The sequence below is a fragment of the Cottoperca gobio genome, chromosome 20 (genome assembly GCF_900634415.1).
Source record: "Cottoperca gobio chromosome 20, fCotGob3.1, whole genome shotgun sequence".
NCBI classification, from domain to species: domain Eukaryota; kingdom Metazoa; phylum Chordata; class Actinopteri; order Perciformes; family Bovichtidae; genus Cottoperca; species Cottoperca gobio.
Window position 1 is genome coordinate 8,164,494 of NC_041374.1, and position 12,855 is coordinate 8,177,348.

The window sequence follows — 12,855 nt, forward strand, 5'->3', positions numbered from 1 at the left end:
TGGATTTCTCCCTCTGTCCTTCAATTTACCCCCCATGTGTGACCTTCCAAACTTTCCTCTCCTTTTTCAACTCCTTTCAATTTGGTGAGTTTGTTGAAGTTGCAGGCAGCGTCAGTGAGAGTATCCTGCTCGTCATTGTCCCCAGAGGGAGTCCTTGAGAGCTTCCAAGGACACGCGTGTCTCTTGGCTGGCTGACAGCTTGTCAATTACCGCCACCAAACCAACCTGCCTGAGGCACAGAGATATCTGCTCGCCCAACAACAGATCTGCACAGATATGGACTGCATGTCCCAGTGTCTAACCCCACCTGTTGGCCTGCTGACAGTGAAGCTGAAACCCTGTCTCTTACATACAAATATGGCTGGATTATGAGATGATGGGCCCCGGGCACAGACGTGCAAAAGCCCCAAAGGAGCAAGACAGACTTTATAGTTGTTTAGTGTCTCTTTGTGGTCATTTTAAGTGTCTAGCTTGTACGTGTCTCTGAGTGTATTTCACAGGTGAAGGCCCCTGACTCTCTGGGCCCCTGACTCTCTGGGCCCCTGACAGTCTGGGCCCCTGACTCTCTAGGCCTGTGCCGGTTCAATAATCTATCCATGCATTCAAACATAAGCAGCTGTTTTGCTGATGAAAGTCATTTTAAGACGAATGGCATTAAAGTCTTCTCATACACAGAAATGTCGAACTAAATGTGAGTCAACATCTGACTCTGGTTCCTGTCAAAGAAAATATGATTTCCAGTCAAACAGCTGGAGCTGATCAAACAGGCCTCATGTTATTTAAAGCAGCTCATTACCATAGAAAGAGAAAGTGTCGGATATGGTTACCTTGCTGTGCCGTATATGTGATTTATACAATGTCTGCATATCACAGACACAGTGGGACCTGTTACTTTCATATATGTCTCTTTGTGTTTTTATGATGTTATTAGAGATGTTGAAGGACACAATGCTTGAGCTCGTTCAGCACATTAAGCTCATGCAAAACCATCTACAGGATGTGCAATTAATGTTGTTGTTTTACAGTAGAGACGTGGTCAGAATGAGGATGAAGCCCAGTGCTGCCAAGTCTCTGAATCTACACTATCTGTCCATCTGTCTAGTTACTGTGTGTGTGTGTGTGTGTGTGTGTGTGTGTGTGTGTGTGTGTGTGTGTGTGTGTGTGTGTGTGTGTGTGTGTGTGTGTGTGTGGTTTCCAATGGGAAACACAATCATGAGAATCACCTCTCTGCAGTCATCCATAAAAATAACTGCACATCCTTCCCTTTACCCCTTCCCCATAAAACAGACTATTAAGACTTGGAGGCCCCGCGGCCCTTAACAGAGTTCTGCTAGTTTGGCTTCCTGTATAATCGACCAAATCACATCTCACTGACGGACCTCCTGTTGGTAGGTTAGTTAAATTATCCACGAGAGGTAATAAGCAGTAATTACTGCTTCTCCATCTTACCATTGTTAGTGGTTTATAATTGTTAGACACAGATAAATCAGTCTATAAAGCAGTCTGTGGACCTGCAATCTGTGGTAGACCTTCAGTCTGTGGACCTGCAGTGTGTGGACCTGCAGTCTGTGGACCTGCAGTGTGTGGACCTGCCGTCTGTAGACCTGTAGTCTGTGGACCTGTAGTCTGTGGACCTGCAGTGTGTGGACCTGCCGTCTGTAGACCTGTAGTCTGTGGACCTGTAGTCTGTGGACCTGCAGTGTGTGGACCTGCAGTCTGTGGACCTGCAGTCTGTGGACCTGCAGTGTGTGGACCTGCAGTCTGTAGACCTGTAGTCTGTGGACCTGCAGTCTGTGGTAGACCCTCAGTCTGTGGACCTGTAGTCTGTGGACCTGCAGTCTGTGGACCTGCAATCTGTGGTAGACCTTCAGTCTGTGGACCTGTAGTCTGTGGACCTGTAGTCTGTGGACCTGCAGTGTGTGGACCTGTAGTCTGTGGACCTGCAGTGTGTGGACCTGCAGTGTGTGGACCTGCAGTCTGTAGACTTGTAGTCTGTGGACCTGATGTCTGTGGACCTGCAGTCTGTGGACCTGCAGTCTGTGGACCTGCAGTCTGTGGACCTGCAGTCTGTGGACCTGCAATCTGTAGACCTGTAGTCTGTGGACCTGCAGTCTGTGGACCTGGAGTCTGTAGACCTGCAGTCTGTGGACCTGCAGTCTGTGTACCTGCAGTCTGTAGACTTGTAGTGTGTGGACCTGCAGTCTGTGGACCTGCAGTCTGTAGACTTGCAGTGTGTGGACCTGCAGTCTGTGGACCTGCAGTCTGTGTACCTGCAGTCTGTAGACTTGTAGTGTGTGGACCTGCAGTCTGTAGACTTGCAGTGTGTGGACCTGCAGTCTGTGGACCTGCAGTCTGTAGACTTGCAGTGTGTGGACCTGCAGTCTGTTCACATGCAGTCTGTTCACATGCAGTCTGTTCACATGCAGTCTGTTCACATGCAGTCTGTTGGCAGCGTTGCTGTAGACACTGAGGCTGGGCGGGCAGGAATGTCCCCCTGACCAATTACCTGATTATCTTTCTGAGCACACACTGCCAGCTATAATACTCCCTGTAGCTGACCCCCCTGAAACACACACAGGCAGATACATGAGCACGTCCACAAGGACAAACTCTTACTAGCCACCGAAGCATCGGCGACATCATTCCATTTAGTTGCACATAAACACAGAGAGAGTAACCTGCTTGTCACACACACACGCACACACACACACGCACACACACACACACACACACACACACACACACACACACACACACACGCACACACACACACACACACACACACACACTTTATCCACACATTACTGCCAATTCACTGCAGTCCACTAATGACTTTCTTTGCTTCTCTGCAGTACTCGTCCTGAAAAGCCTCTACAGCTCTGGCTGTTACCATATCACACACACACACACACACACACACACACACACGCACACACACACACACACGCGTATATGCTTATTTCACTTCACATCAGCGTCAGCAGGACAGGTATTCCCCACAGCTGTAATAAAATAACTGTTTTGCTTTGTTGCCAGAAGTAGTTTTTGGTTACTCGGGGAAAATATCTTTTTACATTACATTTGTGTTTACTTGTATACCTACATACCTACACACACAGGAAAAGAGAGGGGTGAACTATATATATATATATATATATAGTTCACCCCTCTCTTTTCCTCCACTCTTTCTCAGACTGTAGGTGTGTGTCGCCTCCCTTCGCGAAGTACAGCGGAGGAGGGAATGTGAATGGCAAAGCAAAATAATTGTAATAAATAAATAAAATATACTTACATTTTTATTTTTTAATTGCTTTATCGACAAAAAATATCGCGACCCCCCTGCAGTACCTCCGCGGACCCCCTGTTGAAGACTTATGCTCTAGTGCAGGGGTCGGGAACCTTTTTGGCTGGGAGAGCCATAGAAGCCAAATATTTTTTTATGTATTTCCTTGAGAGCCATATATTTAATAAAATTGAATGCAACTTTATGCGTGCATTTTTTAAGTATAACACATCTCCGAGTACTAAAAGCGGTATCAGTGTTGCATTGAACAGGTGCTCTTTTATTAAATAAACGAAACACTTTCACGGGTGTCAAACTTAAGGCAATTATATCCGGCCCGTGAGAAAATATCACATGTCGATCATAACTGGCCCGCCGGTTTTGGTAATTAAATCAATCCATGGCACAACCACGGGAAAATACATATTTGAGGAACTATCTAAATGTGTGCGAAATGAAACTGTCCCAGGACAAACTGACGGGACTGAAGACAGATGGAGCGCCTGCGATGTGGTGAAAAGAGCGGATTAGTGGGCAGGATGCGGGAGAAGATGCAGCTGACGGTGTATCACTGCACCATACACCAGGAAGCGCTGTGTTGTAACACTCTGGAGATGGAACATGTAATAAGCACCGTAACACAGACAGGAAACTTTATAAGAGTCAATTTAGGTATTTTCTGAACATGGCGGTGCGATGGCTGAGTCGAGGGAACGTGCTGAATAGATTTTTCGAGATGCGTGAGGAAATCTGCCAGTTTTTGGAAAGCAAAGGGAAAGACACCACAGATCTCTGGGACGAAAGTGTCAATGTGAGCTGGACTGTTTGTGTGACATAACGAAGCGTCTCACTGTTAAACCTGCAGCTTCAGAGCTGTGTGATCACGGACATGTATGATGCAGTGAGAGCTTTCCAAGCCGAGCTGCCTGTGAGAGACTCGGATGCAGAAGGAAACTTTGGTCACTACGTGTTTCCAAACACTGACAAACCATCTCCACCGCATGTGTTCCCGACCGCATATTCTGCTGATAAACTGAGCGATAAACTGAGCGACTTAACTTAAAGCAGCTCAGAAATTAAAATTGAACTGCTCATCAATCGTTTACAGTTGACTTAAATATGTTCCATATCTTTTTGCACTTTATCCAATATGTGTATCCTGTTCAATAAATGTGGCCTTCGACGTAGTCCCAGTTTTTAATGTTGGCCCTCTCTGTGATTGAGTTTGACACCCCTGGCTGCTTGCTTTGCGCTGTTAATCCTTTGCTCGGTTTCGCGAAGGACGGGGCTCCGCTGCCGACACACACATGTGTGAACACAACTACAATCAGAGACAGGGCGGAGAAAAGGAGAGGGGAGAACTAAAAAAAAAATCTGTTGCTAAAAGTTTTACTTTAAAATGTATAATTATTTATTATTTGATTACTAAAAATGTCAGCTCAAAATTGTCTGCGAGCCATATTGTGTCATCAAAAGAGCCATAGGTTCCCGACCCCTGCTCTAGTGTGTTGTACATTTTTATGAACGTGTGCCTGAGTTGGGAAAGGACGGAGCAAGGACAGATCAGTTGTGTTTATGCTGAATTCCCGTTGTGCGTTTGACAGATTTGAGACTCTGACTCTGCAGCTGTGACTGTGACTGTGTGCTTTCCTTCTTCTTTCACCTCCTGCTCTACTTTTCTCCATCAGTCCACTTTCCTGTTCTTCAATTAATCATCTCCCCACAGACAGTTGTCATGAAGCATAGATGGATAACGCTCCCTGTGTTATTTTTGAAAATACACTAGAAAAAAAAAGATTGTAAAAAAGTTTATTATATAAAAGAATAAACAAATAATTTATTCCCTCTGCAAAAAAGAGCAAATTGCACACAGCTGCAAAACTCTCTGTGCATGTTTGCACTGTTCTATCATTGGCTCAATATCATAGTGGATAAAGCTGGTGATGTCTTTGTATCGGTCACCACCAGAGATCATCAACATGACTTTCTTAGTAATTAGTGTGAATGAAATAATGGCGTCTTTTTCCTCTCTTTAGTAACATGATTATTCCCAACACTGAAACCATGAGCTTGATGCGTCTCCACGTTGTCTGGTGTTGTTCTTAAAACATCAGGGGAGTGTTCTGACTTCTCGCTTCACGACATCTTGGAACACGACTGACCTGTCGTGTTTGTTTACTAATCAGATTTTGAGCTCACTGACTCGCTTGTTTGTAATTGACTCCGAAGGGAAGCGCTCTGATCTTCTGGGGACGTATTGTCGTCTTGTTTAAATTCCTCAGGATACACTTGGTGTCGCACAGTGAAGACGAGGAGCTTATCTCCTCTCACACACCCTGATACTGAATGTAATGCTCCAGCATGGTGGATACTCCACTGGCCATAATCTTCTCTCACTCCTCTTTGTAGTGCCACTTTCATCTAACTGCTCTCTGCTTTACTCTGCTCCTGTAGGAGTTGATGACCAAATTGATAACTGAGACTCCCGACCATCCAATCCCTTTTCTCATTGATCACCTGCAGACCAAGCAAGACAGCCCGGGCAAGCTGCACAGAGCTCTGTCTGGCTCCGCAGCACTGTGGGCGCAGAGCTCCCCAGGTCGGTACGCATGGATGCGAGCATGCATAATGTACACATGTGCAAATGAGGTATTTGTTTTTGCACATACCCCACGATACACACAGTGCATGGTGAATGTAGCTCAAAGAGCGAAGCGGAACCTGCAGAGTGAACTCAGCCTGCATTTGTGCTTTCTAGAAATTTGCATAACTGGACATTCTGAGCAGAAATTGTGACTATCTCTCCCGACAGAAAGCAAAAACCCTCGAAGGGAAAACAGCAACTATGAGAAGCCGTGGCAAATCCATCCAAAGAAACCGAAAAAGTCCAAGAGCGACCTGGCAGTTTCCTGTATGTCCCCCCCGTCTCCAGAGTCCAAGTCCTGTAAGTTTATTTTCTTTAAATCCTCATCAAAGTGTCTACTTTCTTAAATTTCTACACACACACACACACACACACACACACACACACACACACACACACACACACACACACACACACACACACACACACACACACCCCTACAATCCACTTAAGTATAAGAAGCTGCAAAGTTGTATTACCTGTTGTATCCCAATTACACACTTCATTGAGTTTAATCTCCATTTTTGATTTGATATAATTATATCTAATTAAAGTTAGTCACAGTGTTGAGTCCCTCCCACAGCCCTGCAGATGAGTTCATTATAAAGTGCCACTGACACTCTGAAGATGAATTGTAGAAGAAGAAGATCTAGTTATGATGTGAGGATGAAGTGTGACAGTGGAGACGAAGAGTCTGGGTCAAATAGGGAGCATGCAGAGCAATGGACGACTTCAATAATTTAGCATTGTGCTCCGTCACTGCCAGACCAAGTCTATTTCAGTCTGCGGTCGGGCGGAGCGTTTCTCACAATTGTAAGAAACGCGTGTCGGGATGAGAGCATGAAGTGAGAGAGTCCGGGTAAACAGAGTTGCACCTGTAAGGAGCCTTCAAAGCCACATGTAAAGTCAAATCACATGAATTAAACATGCTGTCAGTGTTTTGGTGTGCAGAGCTCATGAAAAATGTAAATCAAATGCACCCGCTCATCATTATTGTACCACAAACACACCGAGGCTCCTCTGGTGGATCTGCAGCGAGACAGAGGTTCATGTTCGGCCTCCGTCTACCTCACTGAGCTTAATCTACGCTGTGTTGTGCTACATTCCTGCTTATGTACAAATCTTTGCATCAAATATATCTTCTCCTTATTCACAGTGCATCTCCTAGAAGCAAAATATAAATATTGGTAGTAATTTAGTATAAAATATGACTATAAAGGTCCAGGCAGAAGCATAATGCTTCTGCACAGTATCTTATATTGCTATCGATTTTCCTCCATTAAATAAATAAATAAAACCAGAAGCAAGTTACACATTCTTACATTTACGTGAGCATTGTTTCATATGTGGAAACTTTCTAATGTAACTCCAACATTAGATGTACATTTGTTTGCTTTTTGTAATCTTACAAACATCTCAAATCATATTTTATTTGTGTAATTTAGTTTGGCAGCGACTTGTTCTGGACAAAAATACATTATTTAATAACACAGCACATTTCTTAGCAGGAGATTTGAAATACAACTGTTCGCAGACCTTTTAGCAGCGCAGCGTTCACGTGACGTTGAACTACGTCCATGCTGACTGACAATTCTTTGGTTCTTCTTCACGTTGCGTCTGCGCTGCAACATGTTTTCTGTGAGCTTGTTAAACGTCGATCGTGTTCATTTATTAATAGGAGACCAAAATCACGATTAATATTCCATTAATTGTGCTGCCCTGGTGGAGGGTGACAGACAGAGGCAGCAGTGCTGTCAGATATTCCCTCTCACCTGTTGGAACATGGGTTTCTATCAAACATGCAGGAGTTTTATTCTGAAAACCTTTCCATCCTGCTGAAGCGTCTGTTTAGAACCGACTTCATGTTCATGTTGGAGCATAAGAATGTTAGATATGGATACAAGTAATCCCTCCCTTTAAGAGAGAACCGCTCTTTCCTTTTTATAAATAATGTCCAGCAGTTTATGAATTATCCATCATGCTGAGGGACGCTGCTGGAGGACGTGGGCAGGACGTCGGGACAGTATGTGGGTCACTTCCTGTTCCTCTTTGACTTATTTTGAATGTTAATCAAAGAGACTGACAGACACTGTCCCCTAGCCTGCGTCCAGCACACTATTACTCCTTTCAACCTTGACTAAGATCCTTCCTTCTCACCTTTCACAATGAAAGCCCCAGACATAAAATTCACAGGCGAGTATTTTGCATTTTCATTTATTGGTCACGCCCCCTGGTTTGTAAAGGTTGTGATGTTGTTGTTTATGGAGGATTAATCTGCTGAGTTTATCTGTGATGTTTGTGCAGTGCCTCGGTCAATCGAGTGCCCGTCCTGGGACTGGAGGGAGAGCCGCGACTTTGACGAGCTCAACCACATCCTGCAGGAGAGCAAGAAGCTGGGCAAGGCTCTGGAGAGTCTGTCACGCAGTGAGTGGCCGTAACTCAGCAGAAAGCACGCTCACTCCATACTTAACACGTCTTAAAGGGACAGTTCATGCCAATTTTTTTTATCAATCTACATAGTTTAGGAGTGAGCTGCTGAGTGTAGGAGATGTCGGCTGTACGGATGTCTGACTCAGGACGATTCCTTCTGCGTGGTGATGCGGCAGAGAGAAAGTAGTTCCGACATGAAACTGCTCACAATAAATTCTGTGGATTATCTTGAGTAACCGGGTAAAGATTTCCAGGAAGGCAGACATCTCTCCAACACTCAGTAACTCATGTAAATTGATGAATAGCTCTACAGATAAGAGGAGAAATACAAAAATATATCTCCCTTTTAACACGGTAATAAAGTGAAGGCCTTTCTGTAAATGTCACAGTAAATCCTGAGAGGAAACTGGATCAAGAAGCTTATCTTCTAAACCTGCATGGATACCTGAGAGGATTTTAAACGGTATTAGATGCTTCTGTGCTTTAACACATTTTCTTCTCTCTGCAGGTATCGCCATCTCTGACGAGCTCGACCAGGTATAGTCTTTATCAAATCCTCCAGTACACTGCTCGTTCATGCTACATCAAATACAAGCCATGTTTCAGGACGTTTCTGAGGATGAACTGCTGTCTCATGGAAGTGATGTGTGAGGCTTCAGTAAGCATGTCCTCCGTCTCCCTTGCTGCTTCAGCATCTTACACTCAAAGCTTCCTCTGGGCTCCGTCTTTGTCCTCGCATGGCCCCGATTCTCCCCGAACTCACCAGTGCAGTGGCTGCACAGGCCTGAAACGCACCGAGCTGAGTGGAAACGATGTGTCTGCATGAGGGACGCAGCATGTTTTGACAGGGACTTCACTTTTTGCTCAGTGCAGGCAGGCAGCGGTACATGTCCAACGTCCTTGGCTCTCAGCCCGGAGATTTTCCTCCTCTCTGTGGGACGGGACAAGGAATGAATACTAAACACCTGCTCTGATCATGCAGAGAAAATAGCATTTGATACTATCCTGGATTTAGACAAGCAGACATCTCTTTTGAGCGGGGGGGGGGGATGTTTGTGCTGGCTTAGACACGCCTCAGACAATACTGTGTAGAGGGTGAAACTCAATGTGTTCACATAAACATGGGTTCTTCATCCTTGAACGTTTGTAAAAAATAAAATATTTTGTGCAAGGATAGAATTAGAAGTTATTTTTGATGCAGGTCAAACAAGGGCGAGAAAGCTGACGTTAAACAAACCTTTAGCTGACCTGGAAAATGTAGATTCCAGGACTCGTGGTTAAAGCTCTGTGGTACATTCATAGGCCGCCATTCAAATACTGCAGCCAATCAATAGAAGTTCACACCATGACCTTCATCTGTGATCCTTGAAAGCTGGGAACCCTGGAAAAGGTTTTCTGGTTCTGACTTCTGTGCTCTTTGTCATTTGAATCTGCATCTCTCCCTCTTCTTATTTCTCCATTACTCTTTTAGAACTTGGGCGGCTATAACTCAGTGGTGCGCCCTCGGGTGGTGGGGGAGTGGGTCGGTCGGGAAGAAGAAGACGCAGACCCGCTGGCTTCTGAGATGCTGCAGCCCCCCGTCCCTCGGGCTAAAACTGAAGTGTGCTGGAGTGGAGACAGCAGCCCTGCTGGGAGGTTGGTGATTGGCACTATGAGTGTGTGAAGTCATAGATATGACCATGCATGTGTGAATCATTTTAAATAAAAAACGGAAAGTTTAAAACTTGAAGAAAGTTCCCTGAGCTTTTGTTGGCTCTTTAAAGATGAGGAGGTAGGCTGCCTGAGGAAGGCCCAGCTGAATGGGTTTGATAATCCCATTTCAAAGGCGTGATTAAACGTGCTTGCCATGATACTGCTTCAACCCAATTTCAAATTAAAGTTAACCTCATTTCTGTGCGCTCAAGGCCAAAGGAATTTTGTGCTTGTTATTTTAAAAATGGCCCCTTTTTCACAATATAATTGACTCGTGTGTTAAATTGTTTGTCGCCCTCTCAGGAAGCTTTTCTCACTTTTCTATTGTAAATTAATGTGTTTGCAAAACTATCCAAGTTCCAGATCGCCTCTCAGACTTCTCCTTACAGATGTTACTATTTCTGTGTGTGTGTGTGTGTGTGTGTGTGTGTGTGTGTGTGTGTGTGTGTGTGTGTCACATGCACTGGAGCTGCTGATGTGACTTATTAGAGGAGGATTGGATATAAAACCATAAATCTTGTGCGGGCCTGAGCTGACATCCACACAGTGTTAATCTCATTATGTTACTGTATGGGTGGATTATAGGGAGGAATCACTTAGTTAAAGCCTGAGCTGAAGATGGGGTGTGTGTGGGCTCACTGATGAGCTGCGTGTGTGTTAACCTAAGACTGTGAGAAAATTGTGCAGCATCCCAAAATAATCACAGCCCTGCTCTTTGGAACTGATGCATCCTTCATATCAAGTCTTAATTGCAAATTTCAGATTCTGTTTGAAGATCAAGACTTTCATATCGTCTGAGCTGTTTTCCAACAGAACCTCAAAGACAAACAAACAAAAACATATTTGTTTTTTATCTGTGATTTAAGGTTAGAAGCAGCTGTAAGCAGAGGATCCATAAAGTTATTTTTAAGCCCACTAAATCCCTCTAACATCGTGCTAACATAATGGTAAAATCAAGCTAACATCAGGCTGACATCCTGCTAACATCAGGCTAACATCAGGCTGACATCATGCTAACATCACGCTGACATCATGCTAACATCAGGCTAAGATCATGCTGACATCAGGCTAAGATCAAGCTAAGATCATGCTAACATAATGCTAACATCAGGCTAAGATCGTGCTAACAGCAGGCTGACATCAGACTAACATCAGGCTGACATCATGCTGACATCAGGCTAAGATCAAGCTAAGATCGTGCTAACATCATGCTAACATCAGGCTAAGATCCTGCTAACATCAGGCTGACATCAGGCTAACATTAGGCTGACATCATGCTAACATCAGGCTGACATCAGGCGGACATTAGGCTAACATCAAGTTAAGATCGTGCTAACATCATGCTAACATCAGGCTAAGATCCTGCTAACATCAGGCTGACATCAGGCTAACATTAGGCTGACATCATGCTAACATCAGGCTGACATCAGGCGGACATTAGGCTAACATCAAGTTAAGATCGTGCTAACATCATGCTAACATCAGGCTAAGATCCTGCTAACATCAGGCTGACATCAGGCTAACATCAGGCTGACATCATGCTAACATCATGCTGACATCAGGCTAAGATTAAGCTAAGATTGTGCTCATATCATGCTAATATCAGGCTAAGATCGTGCTAACACTTTTTTATCTCATTACGAATAAACCTCCGTAAACGTACGACTTGCCTGAGGATCGTCACATTTTTGTATTTACTTCAGTATGTCAAAATATTCCAGTGTTACATGTCTGTATAGTGTGTTCATGAGTGCATTGCAAACAGGAACAGCTAATAGCTCATTCAGCACACTTTTAATGTTGTCTATTGGCCAAAATGGAAAAAATACAGGCTAAAAAGTGTTTGTTTAGGTTTGTACAGCAGTATTAAAATCCCATCTCACACACTTTGGGACTAGTTCCCCACATGTTCTCTTGTACCTGACCTTACTTGTCAAACCATCTTCCTCTTCTTACTTTGGTGAGTTTTCTTGCTCCGTCCCTTATTCCAGCCCACCTGTCACTGCGGACTGTAAGCAGAGCTGACAGCTGCTCGTGGCTCTGTGTGTGATTGGCTGCAAAGTCTGGATGGATGAGTGCAGGGGCTCATGGGAAATCAGATGTTACTGTGGCAGAGGTATATTCAAGGAAATGGCTGATTTTGGTCAGTCCAGTGAAATGAGACTTCCTTATCTTATGTCTGTCAGTGCCATAAACTACTTCTAACATACTACTATAAAAGACAAAGGTCCTGATAGGAGGGAGGGGAAGTCTGCTGTTTATTGTCTTTTAAAGGTATAATATTTAACATTACGAATAATGTTTCCTCTCTCCTGTCATGGTGTCATCAGTCCTGTGTTGTATTGGTAGTGAGACAGAGAAATATGTAATGTCCCTGAAGGTAACGTTTCCTCTCTCTCCTGTCATGGTGTCATCAGTCCTGTGTTGTATTGGTAGTGAGACAGAGAAATATGTAATGTCCCTGAAGGTAACGTTTCCTCTCTCTCCTGTCATGGTGTCATCAGTCCTGTGTTGTATATGTAGTGAGACAGAGAGATGTGTAATGTTCCTGAAGGTAACGTTTCCTCTCTCCTGTCATGGTGTCATCAGTCCTCTGTTGTATATGTAGTGAGACAGAGATGTGTAATGTTCCTGAAGGTAACGTTTCCTCTCTCTCCTGTCATGGTGTCATCAGTCATGTGTTGTATATGTAGTGAGACAGAGAGATGTGTAATGTTCCTGAAGGTAACGTTTCCTCTCTCTCCTGTCATGGTGTCATCAGTCCTGTGTTGTATATGTAGTGAGACAGAGAGATGTGTAATGTTCC

General features: G+C 44.3%; 1 protein-coding gene across 2 annotated transcripts in view; it reads left to right on the top strand.

Annotated features, from left to right (window-relative positions):
- The window catches only part of c20h8orf34 (chromosome 20 C8orf34 homolog), a 56,910-nt gene that overhangs the window by 9,588 nt on the left and 34,467 nt on the right, over nucleotides 1–12,855 (top strand). For both annotated transcript variants that reach the window (XR_003834217.1, XM_029457934.1), the window contains exons 2-6: nucleotides 5,738–5,882; nucleotides 6,096–6,227; nucleotides 8,232–8,351; nucleotides 8,866–8,894; nucleotides 9,829–9,992. Coding sequence is in view for 1 of the 2 variants with exons in the window: in XM_029457934.1 (XP_029313794.1) it covers nucleotides 5,738–5,882; nucleotides 6,096–6,227; nucleotides 8,232–8,351; nucleotides 8,866–8,894; nucleotides 9,829–9,992 (590 nt within the window). In the remaining variant the exon portion in view is untranslated. The remainder of the gene's footprint in view (nucleotides 1–5,737; nucleotides 5,883–6,095; nucleotides 6,228–8,231; nucleotides 8,352–8,865; nucleotides 8,895–9,828; nucleotides 9,993–12,855) is intronic.